Genomic DNA, 23,922 nt, shown 5'->3' with positions numbered 1-23,922 from the left:
TATAGTACACAGTGTATGTGTGAATAAAGCCACCAATGCAGTACTAACTCCGTACCTACAGTATATGCAGTCTTTGCAATCTTCTTAGCACCTCCACTGAAATCAGTTATTCTTTCTATTGTAATTGTTACTATTTAACAAGATAATAATGTAAATTCTGCATAAAAATAACTTATCTGTATTTTTCTGACACAAATCTGCCATAATATAGTATAGTATAGGCATGGTTTAATAATGCTGCAATATTACTTTATATCATAGTGCTCACAGATTCAGTGCATATTGATATTATATACTAAATATTAAATCACAGAGGGTAGAAAGGGTATTAGTACATGCCAAATATCAGCGGAGCAATTATTCATGCATTTCCTGCAAGCTGTGGGGGATTTATCAAATACTGACCTCTAGAGGACTCGCCCTGACTGTACAGTATACAACTGTTTTCTAAACACTGCTGTATATCCTCAGAATACAGAACATGAGCAGAATTATATTCATGGGAAGTCAGAAAATTGCAAATTGGTGTCCTTAATATGTACATCATTATCTGAGGATGCTAGATACTAGTTTCTAGTTAATTAAATGAGTATAATTAATTAACTTTCTCATTGAATATACATATCAGATTTTATAAGGCAAGGTAAAATATGATACTACTTAAGGTTATCAATAACATTTATGTATGCTATTAATCTTATGTGAAGTGGTTAGGTATAAGTGTGAAATGCAATGGGGGGAGTTGATGCTTTTTTTCTGATACTATCATCAACAATATCTATGGTATGTTTTATTTTTGGAAATAGAAATGATAGTATTAAACATTCTAAAGAATACACTTTCATTAATGAATCTGGAAATCAATTTTCAGATTAATTGATAACAATTATGGAAGCAAGCTTTCCCTTATGGGATTAACACTTGTAAAATAAGCAACATATAACTCTTATGAGATAAAAGAAAAGAAGACATAAATAGGTGACGATATTTGGGATTAATTTATTCAATCTGTCACTTTCCAGAATTTAGTACTGTAAAGGATCTGATGAGAGTAGAGATAACCAACACAGCAGTTGTGATATGATAATAATCAGAGCCATGATTGACTGCTAAAACCTTTATCATGATTTCTTATAGATGACAAAAACACGACATATCAGCAACACTGATCTCATTGTTCTCTGGTGTATGTTAATAATCTGAGATAACTGAAACATAAAGTAATACATGAATTAAGCTCGGTATGACACTGAATAGATTATCTTTTGTGCTAAAACATCATACAGTAATAACTAAGGAACATTTATAAAATACATTTTATAAAAACGGCAGCTAAGTACAAAAGAGTGCACACAGAAAATAGGCATATATTGTAACAAAATTGGTCCAAGGACTACTTCTTACATTTGGTCTGAAGATTAGAGTATTTGTTGTATGAACAAGCAACATACTATGGAAAATAATGCCTCTTTAGATGGTACACTGATTAGCATTCTTTGGAAATATGACACATTACAAATATAAAATACTTTCATAGTACGGTGTGCCCGACATAAAGTATTGGCACAATTTAAACTAAAACTAGGAGTTGTAACTCTTCATTAGTACTACCCCTTAATCACTACCTAAAGTAGAGCGCATAAAGAATCTAATAAATACAAAGATAACAGTGTTTGAAGGGACCTCTGTTCAATAAGCATAGGATGTAAATCCTGTCATGTACAAAACAATATATCAACTTTCATAATAATGAGATGTGGATCAAACCATCATGTCACGAGCAAAGCAGCAGCGGACTAGTTTACTGACGAATCAAATGATCCGTTAGTTGGAAGACACCACCATGTCCAGTTCTTTGACTCCCTCCTGGCTGGAAGTGAGGCCGCAGCTGCCTGAGAGGGCGGAGTCAGCGAAGTGTCCGGCAGACCGGGGCACTGCGGCCGGGGAGGGGGGGGCCTGAGCCAGACTGGGCTTCTTGGGGGGGATGGGTGGAGGGTTGCCCCTGTCGGCCCTGGGGATGGTGGGTGATCTGATCCCCTGCTGCAGGGCCCCTGCGGCCCTCGTGATGACCGGAGACAGGGGCGCAGCCAAGCTCCGGTAGTCCGTCCCAAAGGGTGAGTTGTTGGGCGACGCGCTCTTCGGTGCGGCGTTCTGTTGTCCGGTGGTGAAGCGAGACAGGACCTGTGTGACGGTGCTCCGAGCCATCTGCTTCACCGGGCTGGCTTCTAGGGGGGGACTGCTTGTAACTGGGGGGGCGTCCTTTGGCGAGGGGGGAAGGGCCGGTTGTGCGGCCTGGGTCTGAGGCTCCGGGTCTATGGTTCCTTGGAACTTATGTCGAGCAGCGTGGAAGCGCTGGTTGATCCCGGCCTGGTAGGGAGACTGGTAGTTGCCAGGGCTCGGGCTGCCTGGGGGGCGCTTGGCAAGGACGGGTGAGGAGCAGGGGGAGGAGGGAGGGAGATTGGAGGAGGAAGCCTGGCTCTGATGAACTGGAGAATCTTCATCCCCGTTGTGTAGACAGATGTCGTCTGATAGGGCGCTGTCTGGGTCGGGGTGCCCGTCGGTCTGCTCAGTACAGTCGGGAACGTTTGGCTGCTCATGTTGCTGTGTGTCTTCTTCAAGGTCCTCGAATGTAACCATGTCCACTGCTATCTGTCTAGCAGGGGGTCTTGTGGCCCACTCCTTTCTTTCTACCTGTACTGGAGCTCCAACTTCCTCAGCAACACCTCTCTCCTCCAGCTTCCTCTTCAACTCCTGTACCTGATCACAAAAATGGTGAAAGAGATTAATTTCAAGTACAAATTTGGCTGAACAATGCAAGCAAATGTTCTTCTCGCACTAAGATTAGATGAAATAACATGAGGCGAATATAGTATGCAAAATGTGCTATCTACTGCCACCTGCATGATGAATGCTTTCAAGTGTTCACACCTGTTGTTGCAGCTGACAGCAGTGAGCTTCCTCCTTCTTCAAACGTGAGCGGAGCTGCTCTCGCTCTGTGTCGAACTCGGCCAGCTGCTCCTCCACCCTCGCCTCCATCCTCAGAGCTCGCCACCTCTCATCCTCCAGCTCGTTTCTCAGGGCCTGACAAGACTCCTTCTCCTGTGAAAGTAAAAAAAAAAGTATATATAAAATATAACACAGCCCAACATTTGTATACGAAACGATACGATAATACTTTAATGGTCAGATCAAGTCTGAAATTTGACTTGCATCACAGCAGCTCCATGTGTAACATCAACATAGACAAATATCAAGATACAATACATGAAAAACAAACATTTAACATAACCGCACAATCACAGAGAAAACATGCTCAGAGACATTTGGTCTGGGATTTAGCTCTGTATTTAATGTGAGGATTGACTGATTGCTTCAGTCTGATTTGATTGAATCGTGGGACCCTGTATCTCCGATTAAATGGTAGCAGTTAATATTCTCTGTTCAGAACGTGGTTTGGGTCCGAGATGATGTTGTTGGAGATGCAGATTCATAAAGTCTCTGACGGGGTTGACCAACAATCTTTGAGCAGATTTTTTTCAGATTTTTTTTATATAAAAACAATTATATACTTGTATACAAAATGTTAATACCTTGTCGAGCTTGCGGTTCACCTCGCTCAGCCGGTGTCCCTCCTCCAGAGCCCGGGAACTTGCCCACTTGCACTCTTTGGCCAGAGCGCAGGAGAGCTGTTTGTGTTGAGCCCGTTCTTCTTCGATCTGCTCAGTCATCCGCCGCTGCTCCTTCTCTAACCTCCGGACCTGGCTCCGCTCAAACTCCAGCTACAGAGAAAGAGGCGAGACCAACAATGAACAAAGCTGTCAGAGGAGGGAAACATTGTTTTGCTTTAGCCATCATCCATTTTATTGTCAGTCTCAAAGTCTATTAGTATATGTGCAACACAACAACTGTATGTATACATTTCAGAACATTTTACCAAAAAAAAAAGATACGTTTGGAGAATAAGATGTCTCAATATAAGCAGGGAAGTGTTGACTTGTGCTTTACAAAACAACCCACCTGCACTACTCAACCCTTGACAGTTCTTATAAAGCTTTCCCACAGTACATTTTGGACAAATATTTACAGTGCAACCCATGTCACTTTTAATTAGAGGGCACCTGTTGTTGTAGGCGCTCCCTCTCCTTCTCCAGGATGTAGGTGACATCATCTCCCTCGGCTGTGTCCTCAGCATGCCTCCTCTTCTCCTCCTCCAGGTCTGCAATGACCTGAAGCAAACACAGCAGGGAGACAGAGAGTCAAGAGGGAAACCATCCTGCATGGTCTACTTAAAATTACGTCAATAATAGTTATTTTGAAGCAAAAATTATTACTACATTTGTGAGTGAAAACGCTGGTGACAGTCAAGGTAAATAGTTGCATAGTTAAGCTTATTTAAATGTTCAGCCTGCCTGCAGAGAAAACTATAGTCATCACTCTGCGGTTTAACAAAGCCTAAGATGATTGAGTTGTTTTGTACAGTTCCAAAACATGCCATTGGAATCATTATTTGCAACAGTCATTTAAGTATATACCAAAACAAAAAACACAGATATGGCATAATAGCCTTGTCTATATGATTTGAAACTAAATAAAATCAGGAAACTGACATGTTTCAATCACTGTCTTAAAGGTCCCATGTCATGCTTTTCCGGTTATTACCCGTCCCCTTGTGTGTTATGAAAGTTTTTATGCATGTAAACGGTCTGCAGTGAAAAACCCTCAAAGTACACCCTGTAGCGAGTAAAACTCTAACACCTCCCCAAAACGCCTCGTTGGAGATTTCTCATTTTCCAATGTTTTCTTCCTGGGTATCGCTACGTAGGGATACCCAGTAGCCACGCCCAGAGCTATGGCCGCACCCTCTGCCAGCCTTTCACGAAACAAAGCTTCCCAAACCTTTCGGCACTGAAGAACGATGCTGTTCCTACTTAGTTTGGACCAGCGGGAGATTCGGGTGCACAACCTGTAAGTATTCATTGTTGTTTGTGTATTTATGACGTTTAAAACAAACAAGGTATCTACCACGACTGTTTAAATGGGTAAACGTTTTTCGGGCTGCTACGTTGGGATCGCGGAGAAATGCTCTCCGCAGACCCATGCTCACAGCGTTATAAAAAATGTCTTACTCAATATCAAGCCACATTTATTGTTTTTACTTCGGCTGTGAGTGTTTGTGTGTGCTCAGGATGAGTTTCGCTTTCTGCTCCTGCAGCAGCTCACACAGCAGCTCACACAGCTGCGAGGAGCAACGAGCCTCTCAGCTTCGCGACCAATCAGAGCACACTGGGCTCAAAGGGAGGGGGGGCAGGAGCTCCAACCGAGAGGACAGAGAGTGAATACCTGGTGAATACACGTACTTTACAGAGATGCTGTATGAGAAACCAATGTGAGTTTGGAAAATTGCACAGTATAAATCTATTTTAGTAGACCTCAACAATGGAATTATGATCAGTAGAAATGGCCATTGGCCATGACATGGCTTTAATATTAGACACTCCTCCAGTGTTACATTAAACAAAAGAAAACATGAAATCAGATGCAGATATTTCTCTTTTTTCCTTTGTTCATTCCAGAGTATACTTTCAGAAAAAGAATCCGTATTGCAAATTGCTGATTGCAATCTCCATTTAAACTATTTTCCACCACTGAAGGCTAGCAGCTTTTATCTTTCATGTTTCCTAATTATTTTAATTTGTTTACATCTTCATGAGAAACCAGCTCATTCCTGCCTCCCGTAATTAGAACCACACCTCCACACCCACCCTTCTGTGCCTGCTCTCTGCTGCAGCCAGCTGGGCCATCATCTTCTCCTGCATCCTCCTGCAGTGGCCCACCACCAGCTTGAGAACCACCAGAGGGTTGGAGGTAGCGGAGGGACAGCCTGGCTCTTTGAGTTGGTCCCCGACAGCCTCACTGTCCCTCTGCAGGGCCTGGAAGGGGTCGCTCAGGTTGTACTTTCCATAGCGCTCCTGGATGAACAGCTCTTTACCCTGGCCCTGAAGGGAGGAGAGGAGGAGGGGGAGAGTGACAGTAATTTAGTTACAGTATGTTTGTGGTCTGAAGGTTACGTGGTAGGAAATATTCACGAGTGGAATTGCTTTGGTATAAATGGCCTTGTTTACAGAAAGAAGGCTACTTGGTTTTAGCATGTGCATTTTCTCTTGGATCACTTTTCTTGCTCCTCAGGCTTGTTTGAATCTCAGCTGTTACTGGATAAAGCATCTTGTGTTTATACATTTCAAGAGGCAGGATTTTACGGATTTAAAAAAAGACAGTTGGTAGGTTGTTCAGCGCTTTGATCCAGACATATCGTAACTATTGGATGCAATGCCATGCCATAATGAATCTAGTGACCCCTGACCGTTGCTCTTTCCAAAGTTTTCATTCAATTAAATATTTATTGGATGTCGACGGATTTCCATGAGCATTGCAACACATACATTAATAAACTTATCAGAATACATTTCTGTTGATCTAACTTTTCATCTAGCACCAGTCAGACCCGGCAAACATACGTCTCTGGGCGGGCATTTGATTTACCAGGGCGGGCCCACTCCGAAACTTACATATCCCGGGAAATCTGAATTGTCAACGGGGGGGGGGGGGCGCCATAAGGCTGTTGACGGTCTTATTATAGGCTACATCCATTGGTTGGTTTTGTGGCACATTTGTAACGCTGTGCCAACTTGGGCAAACACGCAGGCAAACTTGAGCGCACACAGGGTGGAGAGAGATTAAGCGAGCCAGAGAGTGTGTGCAGCGGTCTGCTTGCTCACGGAGCCGGAGTTTGTGAGAGTCAATTTCTCTTCAAAATATAATTGATTGCCAGCCTCCCTTGTCCCTGGCTGGCTTGCTTGCTCGTTGGTAACGTAACTGATGTCTTCTAATGTTCCTGCATCTGGCGCTGAGTTGCCATATTCCTTTCATGAACCACTTCCTGATAAATATAAATGATAATAGCCAAACTAACCTAGCAAGAGTAAACTGACAGGCTGCTATGCCGCATCTCACTCAAAAACCCACACGACTCAACCCAGCGAAGTCAGAACTTCATAGCAAAATAAAAAAAATGATATTAAACTAATCTTTCAACATAGTTTAAAACAAAAATAAATATTAGGACAAAGCCCTACAAATCACAACAATAAACATAATAATAAAACAATTAAAATGTTGTATTCAGCCCGGATTAAAACAGCGGGCCCAAATCCTGGATGGGCGGGCCCGGCCCCATGGGGCCCGCCCATGACGCCGGGTCTGGCACCAGTGCAAGTTTGACTTTTGTCCAACACTTACCTAAATACCTGCAAAACTAATGACATTCCTACCCGCCTCAGTTGAACTGTGTGTTAAGTGCCAATTGAACCCTAGCTGTAATCATTCATAGCAGTCACTATATTTTACTCCAACAACTGACATCCACATTACTGAACTTTGGTGTTATTATGAAATGATTTGAAGGTTATAATCCCTGACAGTTGTAATTTAAGTTAACACACACTGCTGTCACTTCACTTATATTTAAAAGGAAATACTTTGTTCCACACACATTATCAGCTTCTCTAATACTTGAATGGAAATGATGTGTAGATGGGAAGGAAGGGGAAGAGAGGGAGAGGAAGTGCAGAAAAATGCCAGAGAAAGAGTGCAAGCAGAAGGAAGAAGCAACATATGGTGTGTGTCTATCTTTAGCAGGACAGCTGCTCTGTGCTGGACCTGGGCCAAAGCAGACCTGGTCTATGTTTAACTCGAGACAAAGGAGGAATAATAGAAGCAAGACAGTTCAGGTTCAGCAGATGCCTTTGGGCCATACCAGGAAAAGAGGGTGAAGTAAGAGAGAGGGGGAGATAAAGGGAAAGAGGGGGAGAAAGCTCTAGGTTGTCTTCGTGAGGTTTCAACAAAAGAGGATCAAAAGATTAGAGAGAACAGTATCCTCTTCAGCAAGGTGAGGACATAGCTCCCGATGACTGATACAGAGATTACTTGAGAAGTTTAGAGTGTAGCCGAGAGCCTGGTTGTGCCTGAAGACAACACTCAGTCCTATTCACTTTTCTTACAGAGCATTGAGCTGCAGATTGTTTGAAGATATTACAGCTGAGCACATAGGTATTTATGACCCTTCCAAACGACACTATATTGGAGTAAAACAACAACTTTTATAACTAGGGATATCCATATCTTTTCAACAACAATGTTGATTGCTTATGGTCTGATAGCAGCAATTTATTTTTCCCATAAACATTTTTTGTAGCTTCACTGTGACTCGATGCATGTGATACAGCAAACACTGGACTCCAGAAAGACATTGACCAAGAAACTGGATGTAATGTGGATTGGACACTTAATGGCTGATATATAAATTATTTCATCAGATTGCATATATAATTGATTGATTCTTAAGTCCAGACATTGTCATATGACTGATATGTTTACGTACAAAGAGAGTTCAGCACCTGGAGTTAGTTAACAAAGTGTTAAAAATACAGGGAGTGCCATTTGATGGCTGCAGACAGAAAAGTTCAAGCAATATTCCCCAACAGATCCGAGGCTTTGAGATCGTCATCTTCAACGATATTATCTCATCTGACATAAGAGAGGAGGGCAAGGCTGCTGTTATTTGATCCAGTCCACTGAGGACTGTGTGAAGGTGGATCAAACAAGGAAAACACAGGATGCCCAGGAGGATTAAAACATGCACGTTTAAAGCTATCTGAAGCCCTTAATCTAATGCAATGTAGATTATGTTATGAAAGTGGCATATAGCCCCTGTCCTCACTATGTTCATACAATACAGGTTTCACATCCAACTGACTTAGAAAACATGACATTTGCCTGCCAAAGATCTCTTTTGAAGGCATACTTGTGATTTATATAAACAGTACAATTTCTTTGATGGGTATTTTTTTTTCTCTTCCTCAAAAAAGGTATCTAGTTTTGAAGAGAAATCTTCAAAGAGGAATCTGACGACAGATTTGGCCGACAGCCCGACCCTATTCCCGTCAATGACTGTCTGCTCTGATGTGTCATTTTACGGTCAAAGATTGGAGCTGCTTGGATCAGGTTTACATTCTAGACACCTACGTTGCCTCAGGATAAACACTTGGTCTGACTTTCATTGCTGCAGTTGTAAGCAATACTAAGAGTGAGAAAAACACTTTGCAATCCACTTCAGAAACAAGATGAAACCTTTGTGAAACAAACATGTCTAACGTAGATTTTTTTCAGATCAGTCCATTGGTTTTTCTTGTTTTCTGTTCAGTCTGCACACATAACGAAAGCTGGATAGTTTACCTTTAAGTACTATTCTCTTCTTATTCAAAAGTCCTCTTTACACAAAGGTTCACCATGAACACAGACTCAGTGTCCCTCTGCTCACTTCCCAGCCCATCAATGCACAGACTTCCACAAAGGGAGGCTGTTTTCCTCTGATTCAATCCTCCACTTCTGCAGAGAGGCTGGAAGAAGGGAAAAGAGGGATAACGGGAAAGACATTCCAAACATTATTTAATACCTAACACCTAACTCTTTGCTCAGTGCTCAATGCCCATAAACATTCACTGGCTGCTACACATACAATCTACCTCCATTATTCATGCTTTTTCCTGTTGGCTACAGTTCTTGGCAACTAGTGTGCTTTGGCTTGGGATGTGCCATGGCTGCACTGGTTCCAATCCAGCTTATCTTTTGCTGACACATGCCTGGATTTGTTTTAAGTTGAACGAGGTTGGTGACAAGATTTATATAATACTAAGAGACGGTGATATATGAAATTCTCAACCCACGAGTCCTATATATTTCAGAGCTGATAAGGCAGATTTCTAAATACCCTGAAATGCTCAGGCGTGTGAATGGAAATGGATGTCTGGAGAATACTATTCATAAGCACATGATTTTGGATGGTACAGTAACTTACACTAATCCAATCAGCTGATGCATCTAGAAGCTACAAAAAAGGCTATTCTTCCTTATGTGTGCGCCATTACCACATAACACGCATAGTTAACTGTTTAAAGTACGTCCATTTGGAAGCTCTTGTCAACCACACCATGTGAACTTGACGGTTAATTAAAAGGCTAATTTCCATATTTAAGTTCCCTTTGAACTTAAGTAAGTAAAGACTCATATTCCTGTCCCTAAGCAAAGGGAACACTGGATCACTGCAGAGCTTTGTATGCCAAATATGAGCATTGCCAGAGACTTAACTTCCTTTTGAAAGCCGCAGCTTGAGCAGCTGCTGAAGTGAGTCACAAATGGAAAAATGTAGTGGATAGCTAGAATACCATTGATAGCTCTGCATAATTTAATATAGAGGACCTCAGAAAAACAACATCATTAACCACACATCCTGTACTTATACTACATTCTGTAGAAAACACTGATAAGAATAGTAGATTTTTAAAACACAGAGAATGGAAATGACAAACTGTCCAGTTCCCTTTATCTTAACTATAAAGCAATGGCATAAAAAAGCAAAGAGTTTAAGAGGGTTGGTATGACCGTGGTGATTTGTCATTGAGCCAAACATTTCTCACATGACATTTGGTGTGCAGTGACACGTCAGTCATGAGCAACATGACTACATGTACTTCTCTTATTACTGTAGGCCCATGTGCAATCTTATTGTTGGAACAAGACTCGGACTCTAGTGGTGCACCTGGATGTAGACAGGGCATTTCCTCCTGCAAAATGCTAAACATCAGCATGCTAACATGCAGGAAATGCTACTGTATCTATATTTGGCAATGAACCATTGGATACATTAAAACGTTTACCTGAAGACGACTATCTAAAAATGTAAAAGATCACTAAATGTCTTTATCCAAAGGGCAACATTAATGTTTCTGGCAATCTATTCATTCACTCAAAACAACAAGTGTTACCTGATGATGGTATTTTGACTAAAGTCATTTGGGTTCTTCCTCTGGGGACTATGACTTTTTGTACAAACTATTGTGCCAATCTAGACAGTGTTTGCTGAGATACTCCACAGGATAGGTATTAGTTTGACCTGCTGTTAGTGCTATATGCAAAATCAAGGGATAACCACAGGATAGCATCCTCTGGGGACCATGAATGGCTGTACAAAAGTGCATGGCAATCTATTTGATAGTTGTTAAGACATTTCAGTCTGGAGAATGGTGGGAATACAGACAAACACTGCCATCCATAAAACCAATGCCTGTAGTGTGGCTAAAAACAAAAAAATTATCGGGTGATGTTTTACTGATACCAATCTGTTTTGAGGGCAAGACCCAGGATTCCCCATCTCCAATCCCTTAACAATAGAACGCCAGAACGGTATGCAGTTCAGCTTTTCATATGGAAAACGCTGTGCTGCAGAAAATACATCAGTTTACCTAAAGAGATCCTTTTTCACTTACACCCTGCATTTCCTCCAGTTCAGAGATTACACCCTTAATCAAAGCTCTGTAACGGTTAACACTGCATCAGTGATCCAATCCCAGACCTGAATGGGTTAACAGTTTGTGCCCGTGGAGCCATGAAAGCCATATTCCCCCCAAGCTCCAGTTAAGGTCAATGTTTATTTGTTCACTCCTACTCTTGCGCACATTGAGTCATCAGGCACCCAGTGGGCTGCATCTCTTCTTGCCTTAGATGGCCAGATCCCAGGAGAAATGGAGGAATGCGGTCTAGACACAACACATGAACATTTAGCAGAGCGCTCTTTGGACGGCTGCTCTCTCCACTTTGCTGGCTTTTCATTTGTTGCTTTCAATGGTGTGTTTTACTACAGGAAAATGAATGGAATTTCCAAGAGTGGCAACTGGCGTATAGCTCAAATATTAATAGTTAATAGTCTGGAGTGTCATATAAATGTCTCAGAAAATAGGGCCTTAGCAGCAGCATGACACTGAAGCAAGTTTACAACTGTTTTGTATTGACAAAAACATCTAACGCCATGCAGATAGTCACTGAAAGCCTGAGTATGAGGGCCTGCAGAGCACAGCACGTCAAAGGACACAGAAGCAGAAAATAGCTTTAATTGCAAATGCAGAATTAATCCTGCCAAAAGTAAAACAACGTGTGTAGTGTGTGTGTGTGTGTGTGTGTGTGTGTGTGTGTGTGTGTGTGTGTGTGTCGGTGTGTGTGGATGTGTGTGTGTGTGTGTGTGTTGTGTGTGTGTGTGTGTGTGTTGTGTGTGTGTGTGTGTGTGTGTGTGTGTGTGTGTGTGTGTGTGTGTGTGTGTGTGGTGTGTGTGTGTGTGTGTGTGTGTGTGTGTGTGTGTGTGTGTGTGTGTGTGTGTGTGTGTTCAATCTCCCTGGGGTGCGTCTATTCATTTAAACGTTAGACATTGCCCCAAAAGACTCAATTCTCCAGAGGCATAGACTCTAGTTTGCTGCAAGCAAATTGGGCATAGGAATATTAGCGTCACAGACACATGGCTTTGTCGTTTCCATACACTTAGCTTTTTTGCAGGAAATGACTGCCATTAACAGCATTACTTGGGTAAAATCTTAATTGTTTTAGCTGGGTTTTTCCTCCTCGTTGTGTTGCCAAATCTCTATTTACTTTGGGTCCCGTAACACCAAAACCACATGCATGACTGATGTGTTTTACTGTTTTTCATAACTCTAAACATATATATATTATCAGGTATCAATAACCTTTCCCATGTAGGTTTGTGCAAGACCTCCGTCTGTAGGCTTAAAAAGTGGCTGCGAGGCAGCAGCATAATCTGTTACACTGCTGTCCACCATTTTTGTAAATCACATACACCAGGAGCTGCAGTCGAATAGTCCATTTAGCTTAGGAACCTTCCTAACGGAGTGAAATGACCCGGAAGTCCCTCAGTGGCAGCCATGATAAGTGCCGTTTGAATTCTCTAAATGATAGGAAAGGAGGTTTCAAACTTCCTTTAGCTTAGGAACCACTGGACCTCCCTCACCGAAAGGAGAGGAGAAAATGCTGCCCCACAATGCCTTGCAGCCGCAGCATTTGCCGTCACACAACAGTTCACGGAAACAACCGATTATGACCGAGAAATGATATCATGAAAGTTACGGTGCTTATTAAGCATTTTAAAACGTATGTGGTAAGTTCCCAAAGTGCTTTGTTTTGAACGTTCATCAGTATTATAATCAAAAAGAGAAATATGAACGTTAGTTTTTACTGAAATGATCAAATAAAGTCAACATTTCACAGTCTTCACTGAGCTGTGTGGGGTTTGTTCAACTTTTAAAATATGTTTGAATGGTGATACACACAGTGATAGATGTTAAGGACTAACGTTTATAATAAATACATTTGTATTGATTTTAAGATCTTTTCATACAATCATACGTATTGGGATCATTTGTATTAATGTGGACCGGAGGGAGAGGGTGAGGAGCATAAGTTTCACTTTCCTTTTTTATTTCAATTCCAACTTTGGTCATGAAGAATATGTTTCTCTGTTGTCCACGTTCATAAAGCAACAGCATCAGAGCACGGTGCAGAGTCTCTAGATGAGTCCGTCGTTCTTATTGAACATCCATGTTGTAGTCCGCTGTATAGAAAACTGTAGTTTCCATAGTTTCCCCACAGCAGCAGCAGACTGTTGACATTCATGACGTCCGCTGGCGCATCATAAACACGTTGGATAGTGAAAGTGCAGTCGGATTCTCTAAAGTACAGCAGTCTCTTCTCCTAAGTCCTTTTGAATTCTCCTATCCACTATCCCTTAATCCTGTGACGTTTCACTCAGAGGTCAAGGAATAGACGATAGGGACCTGGGTCCAGGCTCAAGCGCGTATGGCACTCAACTCTTTCCAGGACATGCCAGGGCCCTGCCTGCCTATAGCTTTGCCGATATCTGTGTTGATAGGTAATAGATTAAGAGCGGTGAATCATTTTAGAAGCAGGAAGCGCTCAAACGTTTGAGTGAGTTTATCTAATTTAGCATTGATTCCATGTCAGCCACAGCTTGTTACAAAAAACATGACTGATAGTGTGTTTAACAAACTTAAACTAGCTTTATTAAATGTCAGGTCTTTGGCAGGAAAAACATTTTTAATCAATGATTTTATCACTGCTTTATCATGCTGAAGGCTCTGGGTGTTGAGGGACTGTCATGGTTGACACGTCTCATCAACGTTGCGTGGAAGTCGGAAACAGTACCGAAGGAGTGGCAGACCGGGGTGGTGGTTCCTCTTTTTAAAAAGGGGGATCAGAGGGTGTGTGCCAATTACAGAGGCATCACACTACTCAGCCTCCCCGGGAAAGATTACTCTAAGGTACTCGAAAGGAGGGTCAGGCCGATTGTCGAACCTCAGATTGAGGAGGAACAATGCGGATTCCGTCCTGGTCGTGGAACGACGGATCAGCTTTTTACTCTCGCAAGGATCCTGGAGGGGGCCTGGGAGTACGCTTATCCGGTCTACATGTGTTTTGTAGACTTGGAGAAGGCGTATGACCGAGTTCCCAGGGAGTTACTGTGGGAGGTGCTGCGGGAGTATGGGGTGAGGGGGTCTCTACTCAGGGCCATCCAATCGCTGTACTCCCAAAGCGAGAGCTGTGTCCGGGTCCTCGGCAGTAAGTCGGACCCATTCCCGGTGAGGGTTGGCCTCCGCCAGGGCTGCGCTTTGTCACCAATCCTGTTTGTAATATACATGGATCGGATTTCGAGGTGTAGTCATGGGGGAGGGGGTCTGCAGTTCGGTGGACTAAGGATTGCACCACTGCTTTTTGCAGATGATGTGGTTCTAATGGCTTCATCGGTCTGCGACCTTCAGCACTCACTGGATCGGTTCGCAACCGAGTGTGAAGCGGCTGGGATGAGGATCAGCACCTCCAAATCTGAGGCCATGGTTCTCAGCAGGAAACCGATGGACTGTCCACTTCAAGTAGGGAATTAGTCCTTACCCCAAGTGAAGGAGTTCAAGTATCTCGGGGGTCTTGTTCTCGAGTGAGGGAACAATGGAGCGTGAGATGGGCCGGAGAATCGGAGCAGCGGGAGCGGTACTGCAGTCGCTTTACCGCACCGTTGTGACGAAAAGGGAGCTGAGCCAGAAGGCAAAGCTCTCTGTCTACCGGGCCATTTTCGTTCCTACCCTCACCTATGGTCATGAAGGATGGGTCATGACCGAAAGAACGAGATCGCGGATACAAGCGGCCGAGATGGGTTTTCTCCGCAGGGTGGCTGGTGTCTCCCTTAGGGATAAGGTGAGAAGTTCGGTCATCAGGGAGGGACTCGGAGTTGAGCCGCTCCTCCTTCGCGTCGAAAGGAGCCAGTTGAGGTGGTTCGGGCACCTAGTTAGGATGCCACCTGGGCGGCTCCCTAGGGAGGTGTTCCAGGCACGTCCAGCTGGGAAGAGACCAAGGGGTAGACCTAGGACCAGGTGGAGGGATTATATCTCTTCGCTGGCCTGGGAGCGCCTTGGGATCCCCCAGTCAGAGCTGGTTGATGTCGCCAGGGAAAATAAAGTTTGGGGCTCTCTGCTGGAACTGCTACCCCCGCGACCCGACCACGGATAAGCGGGAGAAGATGGATGGATGGATGGATGGATTTTATCACTGAGCACAATCTCGATTTTATGTTTTTAACAGAAACTTGGATTGAACAAAATAACAGTGCAGCTGTTCTTATCGAATCAACCCCTCCCAACTTTAGTTTTATGAGTCAGGAAAGAATGCATAAGAAAGGGGGTGGAGTTGCTATTCTGTTCAATGATTCCCTTCAATGCAGGAAGACATCGTATGGAAACTTTTGATTCTTTTGAATATGTGGCCCTTCAGCTGAAATGCTCCTCTCGAGCTCTGTTCCTAAATATCTATAGACCACCCAAATACTGTGCAAGCTTTTTTTATGACTTTACTGAACTGCTGTCTATAGTGTGTATTGACTTTGACCGTCTAGTCATTGTTGGTGATTTTAACATCCATGTTGACAACCCCCAAGACAGAGGGGCTAAAGAACTGTTTTGTGTTCTTGATAGCTATGGACTGACTCAGCATGTGACGGGCCCACGCACAATAAGGGGCACACTCTGGACTTAATTATCTCAAAGGGTCTGAATATCTCTGAGGTTGTGGTGACTGATGTTGCACTCTCTGATCATTCCTGTGTGTTCTTTGAGAGCTCTATTTCTGTTCACAAAAATGTTCAAAAAGAGGTAACCACAAAGCGATATTTAACTGAAAATACTAGGGAAATGTTTACTCACAATTTCTCTTCCACACTTGCCCCTGCTAACATCTCAGTAAATGAGCTAGTAGGTCATTTTAATTCAAAAATTTAAAATGTTATAGATGCCATTGCTCCAACTCAGGTAAAGGAAGTGTCTGGCAAGAAAATATCTCCATGTAGAAAGGCCATGACCGTGAAAACAGAAAAAAGAGAATGTCGAAAAGCTGAACGCAGGTGGCGAAAAACAAATCTCCAGGTTCACTTTGAAATCTATAAAGAGAGACTTGGCCTTTATAATTTGGAATTGAAAAACGCACGACAATCGTTCTTCTCTGACATCATTACCAAAAACAAAAACAACGCACGTGCCTTGTTTGCTACCGTCGACAGACTAACTAACCCCCCAGTGTCAGTAGCCTCTGAATTTCTATCCACCAGGGCACGCAATGATTTTGCCTCCTTTTTCACTGACAAAATTCAGAAAATCAGACAAGCAGTCAGTGCCTCTGCATCAGGAACAGCAAATGTTTTGTCTCTGTGTCCACTTACCATCAATTCAAACACCATGACACAATTCCATCAGATTAATGATAAAAACCTAGAGGACATTATACAACTTCTGAAATCCTCCTCCTGCTGCCTTGATATTATTCCAACAGGATTTTTCAAATATGTTTTGCCTTGCATGGCCTCAGATCTACTTCATATAGTAAACAAATCTCTTCACTCAGGTATTTTTCCACAGGCCCTGAAAACTGCAGTCATTAAACCGCTCTTAAAAAATAATAATCTAGATGCTTCAGTAATGAACAATTACAGGCCCATATCAAACCTGCCATTTCTAGGTAAAATCATTGAAAAAGTTGTTTTTCAACAGTTGAGTAATTTCTTGCATTTAAATAACTGTTTCGATGTGTTCCAGTCAGGCTTTCGTCCAAACCACAGCACTGAGACTGCTCTTGTAAAGGTCTTTAATTACATCCACTTAAACACAGACAGTGGCAGAACTTCAGTGTTAGTATTATTAGATCTCAGTGCTGCGTTTGACACTGTTGACCACAGCATATTACTAGACCGACTGGAAAACTGGGTGGGACTTTCGGAAACAGTTCTAAATTGGTTTGAATCCTACCTAAAGGACAGCAACAACTTTTGTTTCTATAAGTAAATACACATCTGAGTTGACAAATATGACATGTGGGGTTCCTCAAGGCTCCATCTTGGGGCCTCTTCTCTTTAACATCTACATGCTACCACTGGCTCAGATAATGAAAAACAACAAAATAAGTTACCATAGCTATGTAGATGACACACAAATTTACGTAACCAGGAGACTATGCTCCAATTCAAACACTGAGTAAGTGCATTGAACAAATCAATGACTGGATGTGTCAGAACTTTCTCCAATTAAACAAAGATAAAACTGAGGTAATGGTTTTTGGAGCCAAGGCAGAACGTATAAAAGTTAGCGCTGAGCTTCAGTCTGCAATGTTCAAAACAACAGATAAAGCCAGAAATCTAGGTGTAGTCATGGACTCTGACCTGAGTTTCAACAGTCACATTAAAACAGTTACTAAATCAGCCTACTATCACCTAAAGAATATATCTAGGATTAAAAGACTAATGTCACAGCAGGATTTGGAAAAACTTGTCCATGCTTTTATCTTCAGTAGACTCGACTACTGCAATGGTGTCTTCACAGGTCTCACTAAAAAATCTATTAGGAAGCTGCAGCTGATTCAGAACGCCGCTGCTCGAGTCCTCACTAACACTAAGAAAGTGGATCACATCACTCCTGTTCTGAAGTCTTTACACTGGCTTCCTGTGTGTCATAGAATATATTTCAAAATACTGCTGCTGGTTTATAAAGCACTGAATGGTTTAGGACTAGGGATGGGTATCGTTTGAAATGTATCGATTCCGATTCCGATTCCGGTTCTGCTTATCAATTCCGGTTCTTATCGATTCCCCGTTTCGATTCCAAAATTGTAAAAGAAAGAGGTCAAACGTTTAGATAACAAAAATATCTTTATTCTTTTCAGCTTTAACTGAAATTGTTACAAATAAAAAATATACATGCAATACAAATGTATTGCACAATAGCTGTGCTTTATTTTAACTGAGCTATGCCTGTGGCAAGCTATTAACACTGTGCCCAATTGTCTTTTTATTTTTTAGTGTAGTGGAGCCTCACTTCAGAGCGTTTACCGCGACCCATCTTTGGTGTTATGAAGTGACTGAGCTCGTGAACTGTCTACGGGAGGGCGGGGGGAGCCTCGCTGCGGGGCAACTGTGGATCTCTGTCGCCTGTCAGCGCAACTTACATGATGCCGTTTTAAAAAATTAAGGGCGGTGCCGGCCATCAGCGTACCGAGCCGGCCGTCAACGGCCCGCTGACGACCGGCCGTTCTGTGATTCTCCAGGTCCACCCTGTATTCCACCGGGTCGCCGCGGTACAGACGGACCCGCTGGAATACAGGGTCTACCGCGTTTAGGAACCGTTAAGCAGAACCGAAAAGGTGTATTTTGTACGGGTACCCGGTACCCGGCATTTTCTTATCGGTTCTCATCTGGAACCGAGTTTCGGTTCCCAACCCTATTTAGGACCAAATTACATTTCTGACCTCCTGCTAAATTATGAACCATCCAGATCTCTCAGGTCTTCAGGGACTGGTCAGCTTTCTGTCCCCAGAGTCAGAACTAAACATGGTAAAGCAGCGTTCAGTTATTATGCTCCAAATATCTGGAACAAACTCCCAGAAACCTGCAGGTCCGCTGCAACTCTGACTACTTTTAAATCCAGGCTGAAGACTTTTATTTTTGTCGCTGCTTTTAATTAAACTATTCACATCTTAAACTACACTGTAACTTTTATCCATGTATTTTTTCTTTTAATGTTTTAAATTTAAACGTAATTAAACTCCATGACATTTATGAGAGGGACTGCTCGAAAGTAGGATATTTGGGATATCCGTCGCAGCCAGGGTTTACGTTCAGTTTTTGGGTGATTTGTACTGAGGAACAAGTATCACATCACTGACGGGTGAAAAATAGTGTTTCGGTAACACGGGGTGTTCAGGTAACACTTAAAGACTTTGTTATGGAACGCAAAGCAGAGTAGGGGGCTAGTACACCCTCCTGAGGGTCCGATTGTGGATGTCATGCGAGCAAAACATGGTGAAAACAGTCTGTCTAAATTAAAAATCTGGACAGAAATGTTCGGATTTCCAAAGGGAGGTTCTTTGAGTAAATTAAAAATCAAGAACCTAAAGAATAAATTACAAGAACATGAAGATGGAATGAAGGGTAAAAATAAAGAAGGCTTTCAATGCTCGGTGAGATGTACAGTGTCTAAATTGTTTAAAGTTAAACGTAATTAAACTCCATGACATTTATGAGAGGGACTGCTCAAAAGTAGGATATTTGGGATATCCGTCGTAGCCAGGGTTTACGATCAGTTTTTGGGTGATTTGTACTGAGGAACAAGTATCACATCACCGACGGGTGAAAAATAGTGTTTTGGTAACACGGGGTGTTCAGGTAACACTTACAGTAAAGACTTTGTTATGGAACGCAAAGCAGAGTAGGGGGCTAGTACACCCTCCTGAGGGTCCGATTGTGGATGTCATGTGAGCATAACATGGTGAAAACAATCAGTCTAAATTAACAATCGGGACGGAAATGTTCGGATTTCCAAAGGGAGGTTCTGTGAATAAATTAAAAATCAAGAACCGAAAGAATTGAACTATTCATATCTTAGACTGCACTGTAACTTTTATCTTTTAATGTTTATTTTATTAGCTTTTCTTTTTAATGACTGATTTTAAATGCCATTTTCTTAATGTCTTTCATTTTTTGTTTTTCTTTTAATGTTTCTTTTATTATCTTTTACTGTTTTTAAATGCCTTTGTCTGAATGTCTTTCATTTTTGTAAAGCACCTTGAATTGCCTGGTGCTGAAAGGTGCTATATAAATAAACTTGCCTTGCCTTGCCTTAGCACTTAGGAGCTGATTTTTGAATTTTCCGACCGCAACCCATGATGACCTTTGCAAATTGTTTCCTTGCTAATTTAAAAAAGCACATGCAGCATTGTGGCAACATTCTACTGCAATGGTTTGAGAAGTTTCTCTGACACTTTCATGTTTTTTTTCCTGCTGTGAAAAAAGGCACTTTTCAAATTCTATATGGGTGTACTTTGAGAAGAAAGATTTTGTGCAGAGAATCACTGATATGTTATGTTCTATTGTTACCAGCTCTATGAAAGGTACCTTGAGGGCATCAATGACCAGGTCCCGGGCCTCCAGCTCTCCCTCCAGGATGCTGAAAAGCATCAGCAACTCTGGCTTGGTCAAGCTCTCCATGTTCAGCTTGGACTGTGAGGGCAAAAGATACAACATAACGGATTTACTAATGGATTTCCTTACAAACTCCAAAAAGTAAAAGAAACACACTCTGAAAGGAAACACTGAGAACCAAATGCTTTACTAGGAAAACAAACAGTTTTACCACCAAAGATTCTCAGTTATTACATCTTGAAACAAAGCCATGCATTTTCCAATTTTGCAAAATCAGACATCCAGACAGACATCTAATCTATATGATCTGGCCCCCTGATTTATGAGCTTAATGTGGATATTATCTTTTAGGAGGGGGTCCTTTTTGCAGGACACAACCATTGTAATACATATGTTGTAAAACATTTTCTCAGGAATGAAAATAAACCAGGTAGCTGATTTAGGGTGTAGGGCAAGAGGTGCGCGCTACATAACAGACCTTTTTAATGAGTTAAAGGTAGAGGAACTTGACTTTTAAGTTCATTGTTGAAACTAATATCACTTTGTTTTGTTTTTCCCACTGCACGTTCATTCATAATGGCTCTCGTGACAGTTGGTTGTTTTGTGTTGGAAACATGATGTGGTCTCTTTGTAGTGTCTCTGCGCTGTAATCTCACAGCTGTGTTGCTACTGCTGACAAGCCCTGCGGTGTCCTCACCCCAAACATGCAACCGCACTCTGGCCAGAAGAACGTATGCGGGCCCCTCTTTGAAATGAGATCAAAGCTGGCGTTATTACACTAAGCATCCTTTTCAGATCATTATGCTTGATGTGTAGATTGATATTCGCTGCACTGGCTGACTACTTACTAAAAGAAGTATGCTCTCAGCCTAATTTGAAAAAAGGCAGAAAAGATCTCATTGCTTTTACTAGACATTGATCCATACCTAGTATTCATTCAACAGTGTGTCCGAGCTTCTCTCAGAGCACTCTGTGGTCACCACAACTTTCCGCATCATGAACTCACCCAGAGCGGGTGGTCTCATCTCTTTGGGCACTGGTTGCATAATGACAGACAGTACCCTTTTCAAATATCAGCTAGTAGCTACAATATTTCCCGACATCTTTAACAAAATAGACAAACCTGGAGAGCATATTTCTTAAACATACTGTGCCACTTATTTAGAGGAGCATGTAGAAAGAGGGTGATTGAGCGGTGACCCTGGTGAACTGCACCTACAGCCTAATCCCTACAGCGGCGTCATCTCACAAAGAAGGCATACAGTGTTTCAGCTCTGCCTTCACCAGCACTCACGCTCTCTGGCTTAACCACAGGGATAAAATGCTAATTAAACTACAGCATACACACCTCGCTTGGTTTTGCTTTTACTGGCTTGCTCGCTAATTTCACAGTCTGCTGTAATCACTGTGCGAAAGTGTGTGTGCTGTTATGAGAAATGTCTGGCCCAGTTGGAGCCTTCATGTGTCTTCACGCTTGTTTAGATCCTTATCATTATTTAATATTATTTCACCTAATCCCCCAGGGTTAGAGTTAGTAATCATGAGGGTACACAAACACTAAGCGATGATGGGAAATACACATTTTCCCACACAGTGGCTCTAGTTCCGATGACGAAAGCCTTGTGTCCATAATCCTTTTGATCCGTGTTTGTTTTTAGCCTGGTCAGCCATGTGCCTCGTCTGCAACACTGTAAACTCATTAAAAACACATAGAGGCTCCTGTTGCAAAAACATGTGCTTTGCCCTGGTACAAAGAGGTTTGTAAGTAGCTGCTTGAGAGTCTTCTGTGAACAGTATAAGTGGAAAATGAACCTCCTTCACTCAAATCATATCAAAGTCCATGTCATTAAAAATCAACTTCTCTTAGTCTGCTCATGTTGCTCAATTTGAATCTAAAGTTAGCAATAGAAACAATATGTCATATAGCATTGAAACAGAATGATCTTGAATACAAACATACAGTGCCACACATTCCCTTGTCTTTAAATCTGAGGGAGACTTTTCCAGTCATCTTTCAGCTGGATGTAGCCCACTGGTCAGGGAGGGGGGGGATACACTGTGTGCATGAATTCAGGTCACAGACTTGGCCACAAGATGAGGGTCAACTGAGGGGAAGTACAGCAGCAGAGGTCTCTCAGTTTCCATGTTCTGGTCATCAGGATGGCTGACCAGATTCAGCATGTCTGCCAGCTCAATTGGATTTGGCAACAAACCTATTTCTTTTGTAGGTTACTTAGGCTACTCACAGTTTGCTGCCAATTGGCTTTTGATGCAGCCTTTAAACACGTATTAAAACGAATGCATTAAACTAGTATGTTGCCACTACTGAGTAAATACACGTTATTTAACAACTTCAACTACAGTACATGAATATAACCAGCACTTTCTTTAAGATCAGTGATCCTCAGCAGCCTGACTGGTGTGTTGACATGCCGCTACCGCCTTTCTTCTTCGCTGAAAATATGTTTGTAATGATACATCTGTAATGTATTTGAACTGCAGTTTATAGCACAAACAAAACACACCTGTGACATTTAATCTTAAGAAGATGCGGTGCAAAAGGTTCGGCCTATAGCGTTGACTGCTTTTTTGTTTTTCTTTTCTTTAGGAGCAGAAAGTGACTAAAAGACGGTGAAACACTACAGATTATCGTCTCCGGTTTAAAACCGCCGACACAAAAACGTTTTCTGCGGATATTCTTACCTTCATGAGGCCCTCGGAGGTCTTTAAAAACTCCAGCATGAACTTTTCTCCTGTCAGGAGATTTGTTTCACTTGATTTGCGTCCTCTGATCCCGATGCAACGGAACAGTTAGCGGCCAAACACTGTTCTAACTGAAAGCTCAGCTAACCAATAGGCGAGGCGGAGCTCGGGCCCCTGATCAATGAGAGGCGAGCTTCTGGGGAAAGGGGCAGGGCCAATTACGTCCTACCTCTTGGATTTTGGTTGGATTTCTTTGTTTAGTATTTGTCGAGTGCCTGCCTCTTCTTAAGAAGTTTCTTATGGGTCGTAATGACTTTCAGCATGTAATTTCTCCGGACAAAATTATATTTGATGGTGTCTAGTGACTGTCACGTGTATACACGTTACTGGTGTTGTCATCTGTTATGATGGTTTCCATATCTCTGTAAAACTTATTTATAACTTGATACATTAATATGTTTTAGGATTGAAGAAAAACTTCTATAATATATTTTCTAAATGAAGCATAAGCAGTGGTGGAAGGATACCTTTTAATGTTTTAAACTTTATTCTTAAAGGATTAACATTATTTGAACAGTATCATTAACTATTTTGTGAATTATAGGAAAGTTATTGATACACATTGTAAGCAGCATTTCAATCCATGTTTAATACAGGTATGAAGGCCATGCACAGACAAGAACAAATATATTATAAATACAGCAGCATGTAACAAAAAACCAGATGGTAGGCAGAGAAAATAATCATGACATCATAAAAACTAAATCCATAGTTCATTTCATCTTGCAGAGAAAATG

The 23,922-nt window shown here is 42.1% G+C and overlaps 2 protein-coding genes across 2 annotated transcripts in view; one reads left to right on the top strand and one right to left on the bottom strand.

Moving 5' to 3' along the window:
• The window catches only part of LOC117534174 (potassium voltage-gated channel subfamily D member 3-like), a 176,671-nt gene that overhangs the window by 22,508 nt on the left and 130,241 nt on the right, over positions 1-23,922 (top strand).
• On the bottom strand, positions 980-23,280 carry LOC117534175 (CTTNBP2 N-terminal-like protein). The gene is made up of 7 exons (XM_034198302.1): positions 23,126-23,280; positions 20,396-20,500; positions 5,763-5,996; positions 4,119-4,226; positions 3,591-3,779; positions 2,929-3,099; positions 980-2,757 (listed from the first exon to the last, which is right to left on the bottom strand). Exons 1-7 carry the CDS (start codon positions 23,162-23,164, stop codon positions 1,825-1,827), a joined length of 1,779 nt encoding a protein of 592 aa, XP_034054193.1. The 5' UTR covers positions 23,165-23,280; the 3' UTR covers positions 980-1,824.

The sequence above is a fragment of the Gymnodraco acuticeps genome, unplaced genomic scaffold (assembly GCF_902827175.1).
Source record: "Gymnodraco acuticeps unplaced genomic scaffold, fGymAcu1.1, whole genome shotgun sequence".
In the NCBI taxonomy this organism is placed as follows: Eukaryota; Metazoa; Chordata; class Actinopteri; order Perciformes; family Bathydraconidae; genus Gymnodraco; species Gymnodraco acuticeps.
The sequence above is the reverse complement of the archived record's forward strand: the minus strand, read 5'-3'. Positions and strand labels throughout refer to the sequence as shown.